Source organism: Phalacrocorax aristotelis, chromosome Z (genome assembly GCF_949628215.1).
Source record: "Phalacrocorax aristotelis chromosome Z, bGulAri2.1, whole genome shotgun sequence".
Taxonomy (NCBI): Eukaryota; Metazoa; Chordata; class Aves; order Suliformes; family Phalacrocoracidae; genus Phalacrocorax; species Phalacrocorax aristotelis.
In genome coordinates, this window is record NC_134311.1 from 36,907,316 (window position 1) to 36,932,178 (window position 24,863).

Consider the following 24,863-nt stretch of genomic DNA (forward strand, 5'->3'; position numbering starts at 1 on the left):
GCAGCATAATCAGATCTTTGGCATACGTTGCTGGCTGTTCTCTTTAGTAATATAATTATTGTCTGCACTCACTGGAGCACTTTTTAAAAAGTGAGTGTAGTTGTTTATATGTTTAGTTATGTATATGTTTTTCTAAGTGTGGCTTTTTCAGTGTATGTATTCAGCATAATAAGCTTTAGAAATATTACATTATAGTCTGTGGCTGACTTCTTATGGAAGTACTTATTTTTAAATATTCTACTTATCTGAAGCCTGCAGAGTTGTTATTTTTTTTCTGAAATGAGTTTACCTTTTAAGTAAAAGATTTTTGGGGGAGTAGTGTTTCTTCACGTATTTATATATGTCTATTTCTTAAGAGGGGGAATAAAAATCTATTTTTAATGTTGCTACTTCAAGTAATCTGAGGCTTGGCCTGAAATGGACCTTGTGAATATGGCCCCAGAAAGTCTAGGGCTAGCCCCAAATGTGAGACAAATGTAAGGAATTTACTGCAGCAGCAGGAGATGGTTATCGTTCCTGCTACTTGCATGTTATCTCAGCACAGCACCATTTTTAAAAGCCTTCATTTATTAGATAGTAAAGCTACAAAAATGGAAAAATAAGATTGACTACACAGGATTGTAGATAAACTGCATTGTCTACTACTTCTATAATAAAGCTGCTTTCTATTTGTTTAAAAGTTAAATTCCAGTTTTTTATTGGCTAGTCATTAGGTAAGTTAATTTAAAGAAAGCACGTGAAAGTAACAGAAAGATAATTAGTGAAATACCACAGTAGGTATTAATTTCTTCAGAAACTGAGATGGTATATTAAAGCAATGAGGATCAACAAAGGTATAGTTTAATTTTGCTTTTATTATCATGAAATCTTGGTTACTAATTCTGTTTTCTGATTACTGGATATGAGGTAAGTGAACAAATTTTCTACCATAATTAAGTATTAGGTGAGGAAATTACTTACTTAAGCTTTAACTTATTTGAATTATGATATTATAGCCAATCCAGGAAGTTCTGTGTTTGTTTCATACCTGCAGGTGTTTTGCTTCCAGAGCATTTCACAGCAAAACCATTGAGACTGTAATATACAACCACCATATCATTAACAGTTCTCCTAACCTACTTTTGATGTGCAGTATATTTATTATCTTTTCATTTGTTTTTATGTTTTAACAGGATTCACTTGTAGGAATCCAGCAGTTCCCTTTAACTGGCCAGCTTCTAGGAAGACTTTCTTGGAATCCTTTTGTTATAGGATATGGTAAGAATGTGTAATGATATTTTAGCAGCAGTTCAATAAATTTTATTCTGTAGGAATTAGGAAAATACAACTTGTTATATACTTTGATTTTTTTCCATAAAACACAGCATTCTTATTTGCTTAAGTAAATATTGAGATGGAAAGGTTAGCCAAGTTTTTTTAAATATATGGCATTGAGAAATCTTAAATTTACTTTTTGAGATAATTAATTTCATGGATTAGTTACAGAATCTTGACTTGGGAGCAGTAGGTTTTAAACCCAGTGAGTGTTTATGTGCATCATGATTTCCGTGTTTCTTACTTTCTTGTTGTATTAATTACATTTTATTAGGATCTCAAAATGTACAGAATCTAGTGTTTGAGGTTACTTTCAACAGAAGTTTCTTCCAGTAATACATCAGAGTATTCTATTACATATGCTAATATAGAAGAATTAATTATTCTGATCCTTAGTTTGTTTTTTTCCATAAGTCTAAAATTCTACTAAGCTATGATTTTGTTTGTTTTTGTTGAGTTTATTCTGAATGTGTGTTTCCCCTCTTGCAAACTAGTGAAAATGCACATTGAATCAAAAGCAAAATAGTAAAGCAGTAACATAGGAAAAACGCATGTGAAAAACCAGAAGCCTCTCACTGGTAGTGTATGTTTGTGTAGGTGAGAATAAAGAGGAGAAAAGAAATTGGGAACAGGAAAACTCTTGGGAGGGAGGACACACTACTTGTGCTACCTTACCAGCAGTTCCTGTACATTTCTCAGGAACTGAGATGTTGGTATGATGATAAATGACTCGGGATCTACTTGTAAGCAGAAAACTAATTCTGAGCTTCTCTGTGAGGCCCTTAAAATAATCTTTTGCCAGTCTTCTACTACTACAACATGAAATTTGCGTTTTGCCTCTTCTGCTTTGTGCTTCCTTTTGGGGAAATACAGGAAAGGACAATTTTTGTGTTCACCTGGAAGGGCTTATTAAGTCAAGCATGGCATTAGGCTGAAGTGATCATATGTCTTCTGGTTTGGCTTTGCCTTCTTCTAGTCAGCACAGGCAGAATGAACTTGTCTGCAAAACACATGGTAGATGTGTGTTATGTCAGCACTTCCCCTCTGAAAGGAAAATTTGGGAAGGAATCCTAGATTTAAACATAGATCACTTTCACAGAGCAGCAAATGTGTGCTTTTGTGCCACCTTTTGAGAAAAGCCTTTTCATACTTTATAGACTTATTTTTACAATGGTTTTTAAAAGGTTCCCTTTTAAATCATAGTTCCAGGTTTTGAGAATGTTGATAACAGTTGATGTGTGTCAATTACACACATGCTTTTTTTCTAAGTTTTTGTTTGGAATATACAAGTCTTTAGAACATCAGTTTTTCTGAGCTGACAATATTTGGCGGTATAGAAAGTAGCTTCATTTGTATTTTTCATCAAAGTTGAAAGCCATCTGTTTCTGCTTTTGCCTCCTTTTCACAGCAGTCCCAGTAATACATTCTTGGTTTCCTCTACTTACTCTTCTTTAGGATCCCTCAGCATTTTCTGATACAAGAAAAAGCACTTTTTCTGCAAGTTGATCATCACCTCTGAGGATTGTAAGAGAATGGAGTTTTACTATAGGGTAATTTCAGTCTCAAAGTTACAAGCAAGCCAATTCAGAGAACTTCACTTCCTCAAAATGGAATCCTTCACTTTAATGCTTAAAGATGAGTCAAGGAGATTTTTGGGTTTCAATAGACCTGAAGATGCCTGCTTATACATTCCCACCACTTCCTCTTTTTAGAGCCACCTGAGCACTCTTTGGACTGCTGGCATTTTAGATTCAGCAGATTTTATATTTTTTTGGCACTAGTTCTGAAGATATTCTTTAAGATAGTGCTGGCTATAGCAGATGCTGACTCTCAAGTGGGTTTCATGTAATTTCTGATTTGGATAAATAGCTCATTCAGGCATGTGTCTGAGACCAGGCCACCCTCGCAGTAGAAGGAACTAATTTTGTTCAATTCAGTCTTTCATACTAATAAATGGAAGAGGAAAAACATTATACTTCTGCATCATGTCCAAACCACAACGCCTATTGCCTTAGAGCAATGTCTGTTGGTGCTGGAAGCTGACCACTCAGTGCAGGAAGTGTGGTTCCCAAGGGAAAATAATCTCCTCATAAACACTCCTGAGCAGGAGGTGACCAACTTAGCCTTATTTAGAACGGTAATGTGAAGGAAGCACAACAGAAGAAAATCTCATGGCTGTACTTGTGGTCCTAAACCACAAGGGATACATGAGGAATTCAGTCTTGGTGAGGAATTCCAATGTTTTTTCTGTGGGCTGGGGGATTATCTTCTCAGTAGGACCCTCCTGGTTCGAATTTTGAGCCCAAATGTCTTGAATCCCAAACTAATGCTGTAAAAGCTGGGAAATTTCTTGGTGGCTCTGTATGTCAGTATATGTGTGTGAGTGTGCATTTTTATGTATGCATTCGTTTTCCACAGAAAGTTCAGGTTTAGCTAATCAACATTTTCTGATATATTTCAGTAAAATTTTATAGCAAGCTCTAAAAAGAATATTTCTGGCTGTAATATTAGGGTTTTCTTATTAGTTCCTTGCATCTGGCTCTGTTCATGACAGGGTATTTATAAACTGACTTTATCATAGGATGATTGAGACCACACTGTGTTATGAGAAAAATATTGCCTTTTTTTTTTTCTTTTTGATGTGAGACTGGCAGAGAAGAAGTGCAATCTGATTAATCATAAAGGTTTGGGCTTTTGTTTGTTCGTGGTGTTGTTGTTGTTTGTTTTTTTTTTTTCTTCCGCAAAATGACTTCCAAGCTGTCTTAAATTTCCTACAGAATATTTTCATTCCTTTAGTTGGAATTACAACGTTAACTTACTTAAGATGTCCACTAGATAGTTGGTGACCTTTTCTGGGATATGATTTCCAACTTTCAGTTACTAATTTTGTTCCTCTGGAAGTATTAATTAGGTACTTACATGAGTAGTGAGCATTCTTTCATGCCATAAGATCAATGCCTTCGTTTGTATCCTGATAATGGTTTTCAGTGCATACCATGATGGTATGTTTTCCATGGGGATCACAGTTACTAGAAAAATGGGAGGAAAAAACCCATGAGTAAGTTTTCTGTGGCTGTGTTTGGTCTTTTGATGTGATTATCTTTTGCAGCTGCCATAATTATTTTAAGATCTTTACCCCTTATTCTCAGTCTTCCCATCTTTCCTCCCCAGTTCCAGAGCAGTTGCGACAAGAAAACAGTGAACCTGAGAGCAGCCCTCAGAGTGTTATTGGGTACTGCACAAAGAGTACTGTATGGTCCCCTTGCCTACTTTTCACAGATCTATGGGAAGCTCCTTCATTTTTGGTTGTAGCCAATAAATAATTTTGACTGGGATTATTGTGAAGATGTACAAGTACCTTAATTTCTGGGAACTGTTCGCATAGCTATGACACCAATATAAGTTGGCTTCAATTAGGTTGAGGTTTGAATGTATCTAGCTAAACCTGTGTAAACTCATTATGCTGGCAAAGTGCTCCGGTATATCATTTACCTGAGCTTTTGTTTTCATCATTTTAGCTTTCATCATACTGATTTACATTCCTGACAGGCAACAATATATGCAATTTACTTTATAGTATGCAGCAAGTCATCATGTGTAGCAAAAAGTCTTCTCACCCAGAAGTCTAATTAACAGTTACATGCATTTCTTTCACCCCTTTCCTTTCTTTTTCTAGAGTTGCCTCTTAGTGTTGACGTCTGAATGCTAGTTGGATATAGTTATAGTCCAAGTATAAGGATACTTCGAACTTCTGCTGAGCAGTATGCAAGATGTCTTCTTTAACTCCAGTCTTAAACAACCTAGGAAGTTATTAGCCTCGTAAAAATCCATGTTAAAAACAAAAATCTCCAAATGCATAATGGGAGAATACCCCAAACTGTACTCAGTTAAATGTGTATGTTTGAGAAACTGTTTCTGTGCAGAGATGTTAGTCAGTGGGAGGCCAGTAATGGGCTACAGGCATGTTAGACATTTATTGAAGAATACTGGTTTAAATCAATATTAACTTCTCTGATCACCTGGTGAAAATACAGGCATTGCTTAACGGAGCTTTTATTTTTATTTTAGGCTTTGTCAGCAAAGCACTTCTAAATAATACTGTTTATTACATCCTGGATAACAAATACACAGGAAACAAAATAAATCACTTGTTGAGCTTGATAATCAAATTGTCTCCTAATACAATTTCTAAAACTCATGTGGTATTACTCATTTGTATTATTTTTAACAAGAATAATATCGCTTACTAAGTGAATACTATATCAGAGCTGCAATACTACATCCAGTTTTCAAAATTTTTATTACAATCATGCAGTTTTATTCTGGGGTGAAATTCAGTATAGACACTCTTGGTATCTGCCAAAGAATATTGAAGAAAAAAAAGCCTATTGAAAACAAAGTTGTGGGAAAAAATCACAAGTTATGTGGCTCTTCACCTGCTTACTCCAAATAATCAGGTCCTCTATAATAATAACTGCGCATCTGAGCAGTGACAGTATTGCTCAGTAATAGTACATTTTTAGAGAAGTTAACTCATTTCCAACAGTGGGTTAGAATTAAGTAAAACCTGATCTGATCCTGAACAGAAAATCACAACAGGACTTTTCCATCAGCATTTAGCTATTCTGCTGTCTGCAGAAATGTAATTTTCATGAAGCATGGAGAATCTTAATATATTCTTACAGAAAACTCGCTGTTTTACATTCTTGTTACGAATGGTTTCATACTTCACAAACTTAACTTTTACAGAAGTGAGCATTCTTTAGTTGTGTGAGCTTTGGACAAAATGTAATAACTATTTTACTACTGTTGATTATTGTTAATGATATTATTTAGATACTGAATGGAAATTTCCTTGAGAGTAGCTTCAAGTATTATTTAAGAAACATGCATGGCCTAGTGATTAATTTACATAAGACCATCTAAATATTGTGTAGACTCTTTGATACCTTTTAAATTGCTATTGAAGGAAATAATTACACAAGAACTACATATGAATAACATTAAATGTGTGGTGTGAATCTGGTAGAATAGAAGCATTATGAGCTGAGACTGATATTTAGGGCTTTAGTTTTGTGGGTGGATAGGGATTGTTGTGTGTAATTCTGTCAGTGTTTTGATTTTTTTTTTTTCTCTGAATATATCCTTATTTGCTTTTTTCCCCCTGCAGATGAAAGCCAGAAGACTCTGATGTGGTGCTTATGTTGTCTATACAGCAGTGAACCACAGAACCCTGTGGAATTGAAGGCCAACAGCTGGATACGGGTAAGTGAATGAATCCTTTCCAGGACTGCTTTGAATTAAATTGATTATTTAAAGGTGCTACATCTATAGCATAGAGACACTGTCATTTAAGAAACTTCTCCCAACACAACTGACATACATATCGTCTTGAAAAATGTATCGCTCTAATTATAATACAGTCAGTGCTAGTCTGTTATTTTAAATATTAAAAAGATGTGACATTTTGAAGTGCATAGTTTATATGGCTTTTAATCTAGTATATTCACCAAGTCTAGTAACTGTGAATAGTGAGCAATGACCACAAATCAGAAGGGAAGCAAGTGTTATTAAAAAAAAAAAGAACCTTTCAATTAGGATAAAATAAATAACCTGGAGAAATGCCATAGTTTGTTTTGAAAACAGCTTATAATTGCTTTTTAATTTAATTCTTTTTTGCTTTTGTTTAATCTCCTGCCTATGAAGAATTTAATTGTATCCAAACTTTCATCAAAGGCAGAGGGGAGGGCTAGTGCTTGTGTGTGGATTTTTATTTAGTGACTTAAGGAATAATGAATCCTTAACTTTAATCCCAAATTTAGGGTTTTGCATGGCACATCTGTTCATATTTTATATATTTCCACACTGAACTAGCAAAGCACATCAACATGTAAATAACTTGCAGCACAGTGATGCTTAATGCTTTACATTGCTGAATAGCAATTTGAGGGTGCATTGTTATTGATTTTATGTCCTTGCATTCTCTGTAGGTCCCTATCAAAGTACAGTTAAAAATATTAATGGAATTGTTAATATATTTTTTTAATATCTTATAGTCTTCACTACTAGTGAGAATGTAGCAGCCTGCTCATCATTTATGTACATGTCTGATAAAGCTGAAGGTACTTCTAGGCTTCTCCAAGTAGTTAATTTCTTAATTAGTTGACTTCGTACATATCAGTTTATCTAGGTATGCATAAAATACCAGGATGTAAAAACTATTATAAAATAGGTAGTGACACTGCTGATTTTGTTGGTAAATAACTGTAACTACGTGGTATTGTTGATTTAGGTGCATTAGTTCTCAGCAGGAAGTTCTTACAAACTTTCAGATGCCCTTGGATGCCTATACGTACCTATTTGATTGCTTGCACCACACGCCATGAAATTCTCAACAACTTAATACTAACTAAAATCATCCTGTCTTTCACCTTTTTCATGAGGTTTTTCCTGAGAATAGTATACTTGGAATTCACATTGCAGCAATACTTGAGTACCAAAGTAAAGTGATGCAAAAAAAAATTCTGCCTTTTCTAATGTAGTCTTGCTGGTTGGATATAGTCTTCACAATAACATATGGGATGCACAATAGCATGCACTTAGTTATCATGCAGGGCAAAATTTCTCATTTTTTTGGTTATTAGCAGCAGCAGCATATGCGCTAATACTGTTAAGTGGTGAGGGAGAGTTGTACCCAGACAATCTTCTACAGATAGCTTCCATTTCTGGGAGGGGAAAAAACCAGTTGTTTTAATCTAGATCAGTTGCCTTATCTGCTTGATGTAACTGAACTGGTTTCAGCAACTGGTGTTGCTGAGGTTAGAAAAACTATCCAATAAACAAGAACAAACAGTTGGGGATGGATGAAGGTGGGACTGCTGCTGTTGACAGCACTGCCACCTGAAGCTGTCTTAGACTGGAACTAACATGTAAGCATTTGATTCAAGCCTCACTGTAATCTGCAGGAATTTTTCACCCACTGTGTGTGTTTGAATAAACCTTAATAGTATTTGTGACTTGATGGGTCAAGAGTTAACCTAAAAGTGATAGGGAAGAGGGCATGGAGGGATTCAAAGCACAAACATGTCTTACTAGCTATTTTTATCATTCAGCACTTCCTTAGTTGCCTGAAGTGGGTGTAGCATAATATGATCGGAAATGTAATACATTCATATTTTGATGGGAGGGAAAGAAACAGCTCTTGGAAAGCTTCCAATTAAAAAAGAAAGGGTAAGGGAGGTTGTAAAATGCACAGCATAAGGATACAGAAGTTGAGATTAAAGAAAGAGTATTATTACTTCTTTTTTCCTTTAGTCATCAGAGTTTCTTCTTGTTTTCTTGCTGTCCAGAATGCATCATCGCAAAGCTTTTTGAACAAAGTGGTTTTATCTCTTTTTCCTAATCAGCACTGTGATTCTAGTTACCAGCAATTGTGATATAAGGGCTATCATGCTTGTTTGTATGGAAGAACCGAAGTTAAATATTTTGCTTCTCTTCAAGGGTTTCTTTTGCCATGTGAGATAATAACATATTTTTTTAAAAAATAAACATTCAGTAAGTCAGCCCACCTGGTGCATACTTAACATTGTTTCCTCTTGAACTACTTTATTTTTCATATAATATGTGTCTCAAAAGATTGTCTGTCCTGGTTCTGTCTGGAATAGAATGAATTTTCTTCCTAGTAGATGGTATAGTGCTGTGTTTTGGATTTAAGATGAGAATAGTGTAGGTAACACACTGATGTTTTAGTTGTTGCTGACCAGTGCTTACACTAAGTCAGTGACTTTTCTGCTTCTCACACTGCTCTGCCAGCAAGGAGGCTGGAGGTGTGTAAGAAGCTGGGAGGGGACACAGCCAGGACAGCTGACCCCAACTGGCCAATGGGATATTCCATACCATATGATGTCATACTGAACAAAAAAAATGGTGGGAATTGGCCGGGGGTTGCAGCTGCTGCTTGAGAACTGGCTAAGCTTCAGTCAATGAGTGGTAAGCAGTTGCACTGTGCACCATTTATTTTGTATATTCTTTTATTAGTAGTACTATTACTATTTTCCCTTCTTTCTCTGTCCTATTAACTTGTCTTTATCTCAATCTGTGAGTTTTACCTTTTTTCCAGTTCTCTCCCCCATTGCCCTGGTGAGTGAATGTCTGTGTAGTGTTTAGCTGCCTGCCAGGTTAAACACAACACTGTCAAACGAGGGATCAAGGCACATTTGCTGACAGTGCCATATCTGAAGTTTGCATCAGCAGTTTTCATATTGACTGGATGACCAACCTCTGAAGTGGTTTGATCTGATCTCATCCTTGTTTGTAATATGGTGGGAGCTCTTCACAGCAGGGGTATTCACTCTCTGGTGGAGAAGATGCCAAATACACTGTGGTACACTGTGGAAAATATGGCCAAAAGCCTGAAGTATACAGTTGAAACAAATTCTTGGGGGTGTGGAGGAAGGTCGTTTTGTTGCTACATGATGTAAAGGGAGTTGAAATCCAGAAATTAATTTTAAATAAAGCTCTGAAATTTGAATGCCACTTAAGGTTTTAGTATTATGGAAAACTTTGCCCGTACTTGGAATGAAATTATAGATTATCTAAGTTATTTAAGCTCTCCCTAGAAGGTATGGGTGGAAAGCCACCCATGACCACACAGAATGGGGCTCTGTGTTGGGTCCATACTCACTGATACAGGAGTCATGGAAAAGCAGTTTACATATAGAAACTGCTGTTCAACTTCTCTGGAAGTGACCTTCACAGTAGTTTTGCCCTTTGGCCCTGCAGCTGAGAGTTAAGCGTAGTTCACTGTGTAACCCATCATGTATCAAATAAATTGGGTCCTGTGGGTGTACATTCAGTTGACGATAGAACAATGAAAATGTAAAAAAGCAAAGCAAACCAACCAATCAAACAAACAAAAAACCCCACCCAAACAACTAAAAAATGAAGAAGACAGTGTAGTGGAGACAGATGACTTTACCTGCTGTCTACTAACTAATGAATTTTAAAAATAACAACAAAAAATAAAAGAAAAACGTTTAAAGATTGCTTCCTACTTCTATGGGTTTTAAATATGGCTTACATGAAAATTTTCCTCCCAAAATGCAAAGTTATATCTGATTGTAAAATTATATTATTCAGTCAACTTAGTGGTGAATATTCTTCCTTTGGTTTTTATAGCTATGTACATTAACTTTTAATGACACGTTCCTTTTTGTCATGGCAAGCGTGAGTTCCTAAAAAATACTTTGTGGCCGAAGGTCACTGACAGGAAGGCTGATCTCAGGTCTTTTGTTTTCAGCTATTAAATTGCATTTCAAAGTAGCAAAAAATGTATTTGATGCGTGCTTGCTTTTTAACTTTCCTGCCATTGTCACAGAAAAGCTGTGTTGTTTTTAATGACAAGAGGGACAGCAACCCACTTGCACCGCATTAGTAAGTTTCAGAAACCAAGATCGTGCAGGTCTGTAGGTCCTCTGAAAGAATAAAACATGCAAAGAAGTGACTTGGAATTTAATTAAAATGTGCAATGTAGACTGCAGTGTTTTTAGGATCAGATACAGTTTAAAATGGTAGAATTTGTTTTTTATGATTCTGAATTTTAGTGCTGGAATCTGGGTTCCGTAAGTCTATGCAGCCAGACACAGTGTAGGAAACCAAGATACATGCTGCCACAGATTTTTCACTAATGAAATCAATCATGACCCGGTGAAACCAGTCTCTGAGAAAGTGATTTAGGTTCTCCAGCTGGTCTTCTCTGAGGAGAGAGTTTTGGAGCTGTGCAGTAAGTGGTTCTAACAAGTGCTCTGTCTGGTGGGGCTAGACCAACTTCCTTTCACTGTGGGTTACTTGTGCAATTACATTGCAGCAACTAGAGAGATCGGTTTATAAACTGTGTTTATGAATTGTTTATGTCTTTGGAATTCGTTTCAAGTGCTGCTTTTGTTGTACTGTTTTGGAAGGCCATACATGTGAAAAAAAGAGTTACAGCCCATCTCTTTTTCAAATTAGGTAAAATAGGACCAGTTAATATCCCTCTTTTGTTTGTTCATTTATTTATTTTAATAGAAAATTAATTTTCTCAATGCTTTACTATCCCTTGAAGGAATATAAAGGAACAAGACAGTGTATATATAATAGCTGAAATATAGGAGTGGAAGGCCTACCAGCCTTGCCATGTGTTTTTAGAGGTGGTTTTTGGGCTTGGCCAAATTTTCCTCTCTGGAAATATGTAGATCTTTTGGGTATCTGTTTCCTATGCAAGGCCACATTGTACTAATGGCTGCAAAAGTAACAGGTGTTATTTGTAAGTGTAATTTTTAATGGCACTGGAATTACAAAATAATTTTTGTTGTATTTTTGGAAAACACCTAAGGACACTTGTGTGGTTTATCTTTCTTGAAGATTTCATACATGTTTTCTCTTACCAGTGTTATTCTGGGTAATTTTTGAACTGACGATGGTATGATGCCAAATTGATGTAAAAATTTTGATTCAGAAAGTTTTAATTTTATTGTGTCAGTGAGTTTCTAGTTCCTCAATAGATCTGTGTAAAAATAATGTTTCTGTGAAAATACTAAAAGTGGTTAATGAAAAAAGTGCCTTTAAAACTCTGACTCATCTATTAATCATGTGTGAATGTTGCTGAGGTATTTCTGCTGTAAGATCAAAGTTTTGAATTATGGTCTGCAGTCCTTTCCTCCCCCTCTTTGAGTTTAACAATTTTCTGCTGAGCTAAGCAATGTTGGTGGAACAGTGGTGGACACCACTTATTTCCAAATGTCTGCAATGGAAAGCAGAGACTGTAACATTATTTCCTTTGGACACTGTCAGCACTCAGTGAACAAAGTTCACCACTTGAGAGTACCTCTTTGAGAATGCAAACGTAGCCTTTTCAGGTAAAGGATTTCCATTTTGCCAAATTTAGTGTTTGTGGTAAAGCTGCAGCATTTGCTTGCTGGAATTTCTCTGCTTTTTAGGGAAATAAGAGGTATACCAGAACTTCAATGTCATCTTGTTACTTTTCTGAATAGCAAACATGAAAACATGTTTGAAAACCATTAGTTTAATATGGTATGTGTTTAGTAGAACCCCTGCTTGTACAGCAATGCTTGAATGCTTCTGGTAAAAAGGGTTTTGTGTTTTTTTGTTTTGTTTTTTTTTTTTTAATTTCAGTTATAAATCTGAAAACATGATGTCAAGGCCTGCTGTGTGGGATCTTTCCCTTTAGTATTGTTACACTTGCCTCCTGTGGAGGAGACATTAAAGCATCTGAATGGAAGTCTTGTTTTCCAGAAGAATGGAAGGCACATACCTATCCTCCACATGCCAACCTTTTGATGTACCTTCAAGTTGTATTTGTTTAGACTCAATTTGGTGGAATTCTGTCTATTGTATTAAATTGTATTAGTGTTACGCAGTGGATTGCTACTCCTCAGATAGGCCAAATCATGAAATTTACTGCCAATTAAGCACAGGATGTTTGAGATTTTTAGTGATGTTCTCCAGATGACCTTTTTTCTTGTGATCATCTTGACTTTTTAATTAAACTACAATTTTAATTGAGTTGGTTCAGTTAATGAAGCACTGACCTTTCACCCCTACTTCTGAATCTGTGCCAGAATTTTCAGCAAAATGGGTTTTTAAGACCGTTACTTTCTGTGTAGCAATATGTCTAAGACTGTGATGAATTAACATTGAAAGGATGGTCTCTCAGTGATGGTTCAAAATGGAAGAGTTTGTGATTTACTTCTTTGGACAGATGCACCTGCACTGAAATGCTTAGTTACCTCTCACGATAAACTTGCACTTATGTGTGGTTTTCCTTTCCTCCTCCGATGTCAAGTGCTGCTTTGCTGGTATCTTGGATCATCCAGCTGTCTGATCAGTTGTTACCATATTTGTCATTCTTCATAGTTCAATTCATTGACACATATTTTAGTTAGGCAACAGTATTCAGGAATAGGAGAAAAACCACACTGTTATAAAAACAAGAGTTCAGCAAAATGAAGTTTCTTAAAATTTTAGGATTTAATTGGACTTAGTGTTTTGTCAGCAAAGAGTTGCTCATTGATTTACTGAGACTTTGCAAGATCATTTAGTTCTGAGGAAGTCTCATACAAATTTAAATAGAAATATGACAAGAAAAGTTAGAAAGCAGACGTTGATGGAACTAGAAAAGTTGTGGAGAATAGCTGGAAAAAAAATGGAAAGAAGTCATGTTAAGGTCAGGGAGTGTGAAATGTGTATGTGTGTATATGTTTTAATGTATTTTGGCTTCTATTTGGAATGAGGTGCCAAAGCATTTTCAGTATTTCTATCACAATAAGGATAGTAAGGAATCACAGAAAATTATGATGGAACTGAGAGGGACTAGATTATCTTTGGGAAAAATGCAGGGTTTCTCATCATACCTTTATGAAGTATCCAAAACAGCTGTTATGTGAAATGAAATGAAGATGAAAAAGGGAGGTAGACTCTATAATTCTCTTTGTAGAATTACAGAATGGTTGGGGATGGAAAAGACGATTGAAAACCATCTAGTCCAACCCCCCTGCAGAGAGCAGGGTCATCTTCCACTAGATCAGGTTGCTCAGAGCCCCATGCAACATGACCTTGAACCGTCCAACCTGGCCTTGAACACTTCCAGGGATGGGGCATCCACAGCTTCTCTGGGCAACCTGTTCCAGTGTTTTACCACCCTCATTGTAAAAAATTTCTTCCTTATGTCCAATCTAAATCTACTCTTTTTAGTTTAAAATTATTACCCCTTGTCTTATAGCAACAGACCCTACTGAAGAGTTTGTCCCCTTGTTTCTTATAAGCCCCCTTTCTTTATTCAAAGCTTGCAATAAGTTTTTAAGGCCTTAGAATAAGAAAATCGTATTTTATTCCTCTGTCTGTTTTATGGGAAGAAGCTTATTTTGCAGGATATGTGGCTTATATGTATTTGTGAAAATACAGTATGCCAAGTATGTGAGGAAGAGTTTGGAACTGGACACAGTTGTTCACAGTACATAGTAATAGCAACTTTGTTGCTGCTTATGCTATTTACTAATTTAGGAACAGTGGTTTATATTCTTAGATACCAGTAGGTGGCATTCTTCATACTACATGCAGGTACAGATATGTTTGTTTTATATTAATATGTACACAGCTTTCCATTTCATAGCGTTCCAATACATATTCTAAGGGAAGTTGAACATTTTCTTTTAATAGTAGTCTCTGGGTTAGAAGCCAGATTCACTGCTGCCCAGATTGTGTGGCATTATTTTGAGTCTTAGATGTCCAATGATGCCTGCACTAGTGAATTGTGCGGTAAGATTCCTGAAATTTTTTGCAACAATTCAGAATACTCATTAATAGGAAAGTTAATTTAATGATCTTCTTTCCTGTATGCACAGTGCATACAGTTGAACTGATTTTTGTCGTCTTACCCATAATTACTCCAGAGATGCGGAAGAATTCTACCTGTGTTTTCACTTGTTGTTATGATAATGACTAGTTCTTCATATTTATTTCTTTTTTTTTTTTTACTACTTAGAGGCTTTGTATCTGAGGATCTGTTGTGTTAAACACTGTACACAAACAGTTCAGGAAACATTTTTGGTTCTGAAGTGGTTACATTGAAAGATCATGCAAATAGATTTAGAAAAAAGAATCAAAATGAAACATCTATTCATTTCCTCTAGCTGCGTCCTTCCTTACTCTTACAAAATTACAAATAGTATTCTGAACAGTGCAGGTTTTCTGTATTTCTCCTCTGCTGTTTTTTTTCCTAGGCAAAACTTCCTACACATTTTCATGGTGATCCATTTATGTATGGTCCTGCAACTGTATTTTTAAGGACAAGACATCATTCTATTTCAGAATGGTTTTGATAGTCTGTCATATTATTTTGTTTGCTGCTTCCATGTTTTTATTTATTCTGTCACCTTTTTTACTGCTGCTGGTTTAGAAAGTTTATTTGCTGTAGGCACGAGGCTCTCCCGCCAATATCAGGTACAACAAAGCACCCATTTGTTTCTGGTACCTTGTTAAGAGTGAGCCTTTTGCAGTGTATTAGGACAGCAACTCTAGCAAGTATAATAAGCTGCAAAAACTTGTACCACTGGATACCAGTAGATGGTACTCTCTGTATTAAGTGATTGCTGCTATGTCCATCATGCAAACATGCGTACAGACAGAAACATGCACTCTCACACACTGTTCTTAGAGTAGGGTAATTTAGATGTTGCTAGAGATTAAACTCATGGTAATAACATTGCAGCCTTTCCCTGGTTCCACCTGGATGTGTTTTGTTAGAAAGGCAGTATTATGCAGTAGTTTGCCTTTAATTTGTCAAATTTGTCATGAGGATGACAAACATGAGCGCTTTTTCTAAGGAAGGACCAAGTTGAACTTGACTTCTGCAACCAAATTAATGCGTGTAAAATAATGCTATTACAGAATAAGCATGAACAGGCCATTCACTGGAGTTGGTAACAAGAGGTAAAAACTGGGAATTAGCTGTTGTGCATTGTACTTTAACTTAAGCTCTTCTGTGTTACAAAAGTTTTCCATTCTTAGTTAAAACTAAGAGCAATTATTAAATAAATATGCCTCATAAAAATAGAAACAAACAAAAATAGTCTTCCAAATATTCTGCTGTGAATGGTTGCCTGTTCTGGAGGCTTTTGTGAACATGCAGGAAATGCTCGGTAATTACAGACTAGTGATTCCTTTTTATGATATTCTTTTGTTTATGTTTGGAGATTTTTAGATTATTCTTATAATTCATGATTGGTCTGAACATTGAAGCACTTGGAACTTAATGTAATTTTAGAAAATTTATTGTTATGCAATGCTATTATTAATGTTCTCATCATTCTTGAAAATTTTAATCCAATTTTAAATCCCACATCAGCTCATATCCTGTGGACAGGATGGGAAATGCACACCTCTGAGCTCAGGATTGGTGCATCCCAGAAAAGAGGAAGTCAGGCAAAAATGCCAGGAGGCCTGCATGGATGAACAAGGATCTCCTGGACAAACTCAAACACAAAAAGGAAGGCTACAGATGGTGGAAGCAAGGACAGGTAGCCTGGGAGGAATACAGAGAAATTATTGGAGCAGCCAGGGATCAGGTTAGGAAAGCTAAAGCCCTGGTAGAATTAAATCCGGCAGGGATGTCAAGGGCAACAAGAAAAGCCTCTACAGGTACGCTGGTAATAAAAGGAAGACTAGGAAAAACATGGGCCCTCTTTGGAAGGGAACAGGAGACCTGGTTACCCAGGGTATGGAGAAAGCTGAGGTGCTCAGTGAGTTTTTTGGCACAGTCTTCACCAGCAAGTGATCAAGCCACACTACCCAAGTCGCAGAAGGCAAAGGCAGGGACTGGCAGAATGAAGTAGGAGGAGATCAGGTTCAAAACCATCTAAAGGACCTGAAGGTGCACAACTCCATGTGACCTGATGAGATCCATCCACAGGTCCTGAGGGAACTGGTGGATGAAGTTTTTAAGCCACTATCTATTGTATTTGAGAAGTTGGCAGTCCAGTGACGTTCCCACTGACTGGAAAAGGGGAAACATAACGCCCATTTTTAAAAAGGGAAAAACAGAAGACCCAGGGAACTACTGGCCAGTCAGTCTCACCTCTGTGCTGGGCAAGATCATGGAGCAGATCCTTCTAGAAACTATGCAAAGGCACATGGAAAATAAGGAGGTGATTGGTGGCAGCAAACATGGCTTCACTAAGGGCAAATTGTGCCTGACAAATTTGGTGGCCTTCTATAATGGGGTTACAGCATTGGTGGATAAGGGATAAGGAACTGATGTCATCTACCTGGACTTGTGCAAAGCATTTGACACTGTCCTGCATCGCACCCTTGTCTCTATACTGGAGAGACATGGATTTGATGGATGGACCACTCCGTGGAAAAAGAATTGGCTGGATGGTTGCACTGAAAGAGTTGTGGTCAACAGCTTGATGTCCAAGTGGAGACCAGTGATGAGTGGTGTTCCTCAGGGGTTGGTATTGGGACTGGTGCTATTTAACGTCTTTGGGGACATGGACAGTGGAATTGAGTGCACCCTTAGCAAGTTTGCTGACAACATGAAGGTATGTGTTGTTGTTGACATGCTGGAGGTAAGGGATGCCATCCAGAGGTACCTTGAACAGGCTTGAGATGTGGGCCTGTGCAAATCTCATGAAGTTCAACAAGGCCAAGTGCAGGGTCCTGCACCTGCATTAGGGCAATCCTAAGCACAAATACAGGCAGGGCAGAGACTGGATTGAGAGCAGCCCTGAGGAGAAGGACTTGGGGTGTTGGTTGATGAGAAGCTCACCATGACCCAGCAATGTGCGCTTGCAGCCCAGAAGGCCAACCATATCCTGGCCTGCATCAAAAGAAGCATGACCAGTGGGACAAGGGAGGTGATTCTCCCCCTCTACTCTGGTGAGGCCCCACCTGGAGTACAGTATCCAGCTCTGGAGCCCTCTGCACAGGAAAGACATGCACCTGTTGGAGTCAATCCAGAGGAGGGCTGGAGCACCTCTTCTTTGAGGAAAGGATGGGAGAGTTGGGGTTGTTCAGCCTGAAGAAGAGAAGCCCAGGGAGACCTTATAGCAACCTCTCAGTACAAGAAAGCAGGAGAGGGACTTTTTACAAGGGCATGTAGTGATAGGACAAGGGGTAATGGCTTTAAACTGAAAGACAAAAAATTCTTCACTCTGAGGGTGGTGAGGCACTGGAACAGGTTGCCCAGAGAAGCTGTGGATGCCCCGTCCCTGGAAGTGTTCAAGGCCAGGTTGGATGAGCAACCTGGTGTTTTTGATGCTCAAACCTGATGCTTTGAGCAACCTGGTGTAGTGGAAGGTGTCCCTGCCTATGGCAGTGGGGTTGGACTAGATGAGCTTTAAGGTCCCTTCCAACCCAAACCATGCTATGATTCTAATAGTAAAAGGAAGTTTAAATACGTAATAATGGCAGTGACTATAAAATTGTGTTTTGCTCACCTAGTCCACCTCTCTTGATACACAGTGCATATGCACATTTTTAGACTAGATTTTAGGAGCAGAATAAAACAGGTATCTGAAGGGTACTTTAATCTGGAGTGGTTTTTCAGTTATGTATACTAGCAAAAAACTAAAAACCTGTTCTGACTAGATAGAACACATTAAATGCCAACATTCCACCCCCTGTATAGCTGAAAGGACATAGAAAAGACTCAGATGTGTAAAACCTGGTTTTACAAACTTAAGGGCTGACTCTCAGGTGAGAGATCACAGTGTGATCAGGATTTGGAACCAGGGGTGAGACAAATGTTAGCAGGTGTAGACCTAACTTCTGATGCCTTGTATTTGTTAAGCAGCAATTTGACAATTTGAGTTCTGTCAAAAGCAAACAAGCTTGTGTCAGTCAGAGCTAAAATATGGGGAGAAGGAGTGCTCCTTTTGTCATAGCCAGTTAGCAAATAAATTATGATGGGGAAAAAAAAGAAAGATGAGTGAAAGGGCATGCAGATCTAAAAATACTTGGTGGAGCTCTTCATAACATTTACCAGGAGCTGGCACAGAGGACAGGGAAAAAAAAAAACAACAAACCAACAAAAACAAAACAAAGAAAAAGGGAATAAAATCTTCCAGTTCAGAAGAGTAATACTCAGCATGCATAATAAAGCTGAAGAGGCCTAAATACTCCATGACCCTTTCTCTTTCCTGAAGGCTGGCTGTTCTGAAGAACACCCGAGTGGTATATTTGTTGGCCTTGTACAAAATAAACCCAAACCAAAACCACTGAAAATTTACTGGATTAAATATTTAAAAAGAGGATGTCTGGTAACATACAAGGAGTAACATTTCAGATAAATGCCAGATATTAAGCTTGCTGTAATACCCTGGCTTAATAGTTGCTCTTAGGAAAACAGAGCAAATGTTTTCAAGTTCAGCCCTCTCCATAGGGAAAACTGATTGTTTCTTTGGCTGTCATTTGGGCTGGCTACAGCAGTCATTTTGTCTCACCAGAATGCAGCAACATATTTTTAAAAATCAAGTATTTTTATGAATCTGGAAGAAAATAATAATACCCAAACCAACAATAAAGAATATGGGCAGAAGCTCCAAGCCATGTTTGAAAGAAGCAGAACTTCTGAGTTAAATGAAACAAGCAAAAATGCCCTTGCATAGATGTAACATACCTGTGAGAAGTGTATAGCAAGACAGATTGTACTGCGGAAGAATATCATGTATGTGGATGGACTGTATAAAAAGTCTTCAGAATGCAGTTTATGTCCTTAATCAAGCTCCTTGAGCCATCCTTTTGAGTGTGTTGTGCAAAACTCTTTAATAAACATTCTGTGCAGTTCGTGAAAAGTGTTTGAGAAACAGAAGGGATTTATGAAAATAATCCTCAATTCTTGTGACCACCTCTCTAAAAAAAACCAGAAAAGGTATCACCACAGTTGTGTCAGTTAAAACTGGAAAATGTTGCTCTTTGTATCATGGGCCTAAGAAAAGCAAGAGTAAGAACTCCCTCTCTTTCACTGGCCTCAGTTCTCGCAGTAAAATGTTTGGGGTTGTTCTTTGGTGGAAATTAAACTTCAGCTGAAAGGATAATAAACCAGTTGTGGCCACTCAGGAAAAATGTATGAAGATGAAGTTAGTAATCAAACACTTTTCACCTCTAAATATAGCAGTTGCAAAGATAAATTCAGATGTTGGGCAGAATTGCTGTTTACTGGAAAATCCAGTAAGCATTTGGAAAAATCTCAGTGAGGCAAAGCTTAGATCTGAGAGTACTGAAGGCAGAGGCTGATTGAAAAGACTTGTTAGTGGCATCTTGTGAGGTTCAGTATTGAGGCCATTACATGACAGAGGAAGCTGAGCATAGGTAAATGGACACTGACACACTAGGTGTGAGGGAGGGCCAAGGGTAGGCTGCTCCATGGGGGAAGGCAAGCCAGGATCCACAGGTGACTAGAAGGCAGGTGCAGCTGTGGCTTTATGCAGTGTCATGGTTTCAGCTGGGATAGAGTTAATTTTCTTCACTCTAGCTGGTATAGTGCTGTGCTTTGAAATTAGCATGGAAAAAAACCCTGTTGAGATAACACACAGATGTTTAGGCTGTTGCTGGGTAGCGCTTATACTAGTCAAGGACATGTCCAGCCTCCCGTGCTCTGCTGGGTGCACAAGAAGCTGGGAGGGGAGGGGGCACAGCTAAGAGAGCGGATTCAAACTGACCAAAGGGATATTCCATATCATGTAACGTCATGCCCAATATGCTACCTGGGAGGGGCTGGCCGGGGGGAGGGAGGGAGCAATCGTGGCTCGGGGACGGGCAGCGTCAGTCGGCAGGTGGTGAGCGGCTGTATTGTTCGTGTTTCTGCGTTTTTTTCCCTGTTTTCCCTTTCCTTCCTTTTCCCTTTTATTATATTAACATTATTGTCATTATTATCATAATCATTTATCATCATCATTTTATTGTAATCATTAAACTGTGCTTATCTCAACCCACAAGTTCTTTTGCTCGTCCGATTCTCTTCCCCATCCCACAGGGGTGGGGGGGGTGTGTGAGCGAGCGGCTGCGTGGTGTTCAGTTGCCAGCTGAGGCTGAACCACGACATGCAGAAATGGTGCAGTTGCACAAGATGAGCAAAGCAAGTTCAGTGACAGTCACCAGGGTCAGCCATGAGTCCAGTGATTGCCAGACCAGGTTCACAGTGATGAGGCAGGTCCAAGGTCAAGCTGGGAAGTCACAGCTGTGAGTCAGGCTCCAGAGCAGCAAGTTGCATGACCAGCCACAGGCGCGGCTGCAACATAGCTCAGGTAAGGACCAAAAGCCTTGTTTGCCTGTACTTAAATGCGGTTCCCAAGTGAAGCCAGAAGGACCCAGCTTCTTAAACCTCTTGCTCACCACAGTACTGTATGACAGCTGACCTTGAGTGCGGGCAGCGAAACCTCTAGGAAGGAGGGATAAGGAAGATACAACTAGATGCCTGCTCTGTTCACACAAGTTTTCCTAAGGCTTCTGCATTTGAGTTTTGTCAGAGACAGGATACTAGCTAGATAGAAAGCTATTTTTATGGTATTTCTGTTTCTGTGTAATTAAGCTTGTCTCATTTCAAACATACCATGTATAGTAATTGTTAGAGGTAGCATTAGAGAGTGTAATTTAAGAGTTCAAGAATGATAGTTCAGAGGGTCACAACAACATAGTTCTGATTATTGCTGTCAGTTTGAGAGTACCAAGAGAGGGTATTGTAGAACTCTGATGGTTTCTTTAAGCCTTGTTATGGTGGTTCCTTTGAAACACTGGAAAAAATATATATTAAAAGAGAATAATAAAGCTTATTCACAGGTTTAAGAATTCTTAGTTTTGACAGAGGTGTTTTAGGCTGGTCTCAAATGAATATGGCATGATACAAAGAAATCTGTTAAGGCTTATTTCAGAATTTGAAATTGCAGGACAAGTCAAGTGAGAATCCTCTAAAGCTGGGTAGGCATAGATTTACTTTTTAGAAAAATAGAAGTCCTTTGGTTATTGCTCTATTTCCTAGAGATAATGTCCCTATAAGACACTATATTTAATAAAGATTTTTTCCTTATTCACTTATTTTTAATAGCCATAGCATATCCAGCATATGTATAGTGCTTGAATTACTCTTCTATATAGTATATTAGTAGGGCCCAAATACGTAAGCTAGTTTTGAGTTTTGCCACGCTAGTGAATTTTTTTTCTTTGTTTTCTGATTGAGATTTCTGTCAGTCTTACTTTTGCCTTGAATTATTTTTGAGTGATAAAATATGATGTTTCTGCAGATGTGAATTAGAAGACCTAGGAATACAGTTTCTAAAACTTTCCATGAAAAGTTTTAGGAAGGCTTAGGCAATTAAGCTAATTTTCCTGTGTCTTTCAGTTGCCACTTGTATAGTATAGAGAGGTAACCGGACAATCTGAGCACTGTGAGAACAGCTCTACAGATGGTGATAGAAAAGAGTTTTAGTGGGGAAGTGGGACAGATTATTAGGTGTTAATTTTTTCTGCTGAAGGGTCACAGTGTGTTTCTCCTGGATGGCCAAAGCAAAGTTTGTTGATTTAATTTCTGAAACACAAAGATGAGTGCATTTGTTATAGATTGAGAATAAACTGATGCTGGGTATGATGCTATCTATTATAAACTTGCTGGAACAGGCAGTATGCTGGTAGATGAAAGGAGCATCCCGTGGTGTGGAAAGTGCGTGACAGCAAAGTGCTTTATCTGCTCCCTGGGCACTTTCCAAATCCCTTGAAAGTGAAACCCCAAAGAACATTCTCCATCCAAGCATTCTCTCCTTGGTCTAACTGGCAAGTAAGAGGTCCACACAGGAACTCTAGATGACTTGATTCAATCTGATTAGTGGAGTAATTTGTAGCCGTTACAGGCTGCTACAAAAATAAGAGAGAGGTTGACTAATATATTTTATAATGGAGCAGTTTTTTCTGTCACGTAGACAGAATTTCAAAGTCTAATCTCAAATTCCCTTATGAACACTCGCTCGCTGTAAGTACCAGTGCTTCAAAACAGCTCATGCTTATGAGCACGTGTTTGGCTTTCCTTAGCACCAGTGATTTCTGTGAAAGTCTTCCTCCTATCAGTGGGTGTTGCAGGAGGTTTATTCTCTTCTGTCAAGACAACTTGCTATGCAAAAGTGCCTTAGCAGCTCAGGCTGACATACATGTCATATATTTTCATCATCATGGTTCTTCAGGTAAACAATAAAAAATATAGTCTCCTTTAATACACTTGGTTGAAGTAATAGAAGGGACCTTAGGATTGACTTGATGTCCATTAGCATAGTTCTTTCATAACTACTTTCCCACTAGGAAGGCCTTAACTCTGTACTGTCAGACTAGAATCTCACCTGAAAGTTTGAGTCGAGTGCCTTTACTTCTTATATAAGACTTCACACTGGGGTCCTTTAAGCTTCAAATGTACAATGATTTCTCAATATCTAATCCACTCACTCAGCTTTTGTGCATCCAGGAATAGTCTTTCTTCTGTGGTGGTAAGTCCTTCAACATCTGTCAAGGGAGCTGGTTTCACTTTTTGCCCCTTTATCCTGGGTGACTGTTATAGTGACCTAGTTTTGGACAGGGAGACAATTTCACAGCTGCTGAACAGTTTTAATCTTTTTGTTGTCCTGTCAAGAGAAGCTTGCATATTAACATTCGAGAGTTCAAGACTGTTCATAATCCTTGTCTGCTGATCATCCTAACCAGATGATAGTGGGTAATATTTTTAAGAAGTATTTTGCCTAATTAAAAAGAAAGATAGAACATTATATTCTTTGAGGTGGGCAGTAGTTCATACTGTGAATCGTCAAACCCACTTGTCTGTAATTTCTCCTTGACTTTATGAAGGTGTCTTTATGATACAAGATTACAAGGGTTTCCTGAGGTGAACCGCAGTAATGAACAAGGGATCCTTTTCCCCAGAACTTCTCCATATCTTGGTTTTTTATAGTTCCTGTCCTCATCTGTTGGTTAGAGACTGGTGTACCTTCTCCCCCACACCTCCCCTTCCCCCCCCCCCCCCAGCATCAGTGGTTGTTTAGTGTTTGTATATCTTAGTCTCTTTGGGTTCCAGCTGTAGTTCCTGTCTGTATATTTGGCTTAGCTTCACTTTGCTGTTTTCTTCTCCAAAACTGATGTTTAATATTTCTTCACATTTAGGTCTTTAAAAAAACCAACCTTATGTTATTCTTGCCATTTGTTTTATTTCAGTTGCTGAAATAAACATGGCATAGTGCTTGCGTGAAGAAAATGTCTGTAAAGATTTGGAGTTCTGTTAGGGTATACTGTAGGAGTGCAAAATTATTCAAGTGATCCAGGCACACTCCACCAGAAATTGGGCCTCATTCCAGTATGTGTGGGATGAAGTTCTATTCATGTGTTCACCAAACAATAAGTCCTCTTGGAGGGTCCTTGAAACAATACCATCCTTGGCAGAATGTCTTTTTCTAAGACAACTCCAAGATCCTCTGCTAGGCTGAAGTTTCCCACACTATGAATTTGCATTCAGGTAAGTACTCAAAAGTGAGAAAAGGTTTTCTCTTTATAACCTGAAGAGCTGTTAACATTTATTAACTTCCTTACCAACTTCTTTCTAGTAGGTATTGAATTTATTAGGGTGTATACTACCCTTTTGAGGTCACACATCTGCCACAAGGTAGGGCAGGGTAAGATATGCTCTTTTTGCAAAACATTCCCTTTTCCTGGAATGCCCTGTTGATGGAATATATGTCTGTATGCCAGCACATCTTAAAGACCTGCAACTGCATTTTATTCTATAGTTTTTAGAAGAAAAGGAATGACATTAATGGAGGGTGAGGCCATCATAAAAGAACATTTTTTTGGCTTGCTTTTCCTATTGTTGTTTATAAGCTTAGTTTAGTATAAATTAGATCATTGTGATTTAAGGAGACAGTGTTCCATCTCTTCATTCTATCTGTAATATCGCCAACTTTAATACAGATGCATTTATTTATACATCAAGATGTAGGTTTACACTGCAGTTTTGGTAGAAGAGTGTT

General features: G+C 37.9%; 1 protein-coding gene across 2 annotated transcripts in view; it reads left to right on the forward strand.

Moving 5' to 3' along the window:
• The window catches only part of FANCC (FA complementation group C), an 88,118-nt gene that overhangs the window by 14,772 nt on the left and 48,483 nt on the right, over nucleotides 1-24,863 (forward strand). For both annotated transcript variants that reach the window (XM_075078404.1, XM_075078405.1), the window contains exons 3-4: nucleotides 1,173-1,257; nucleotides 6,485-6,579. In XM_075078404.1, coding sequence (XP_074934505.1) covers nucleotides 1,173-1,257; nucleotides 6,485-6,579 — 180 coding nt within the window. The remainder of the gene's footprint in view (nucleotides 1-1,172; nucleotides 1,258-6,484; nucleotides 6,580-24,863) is intronic.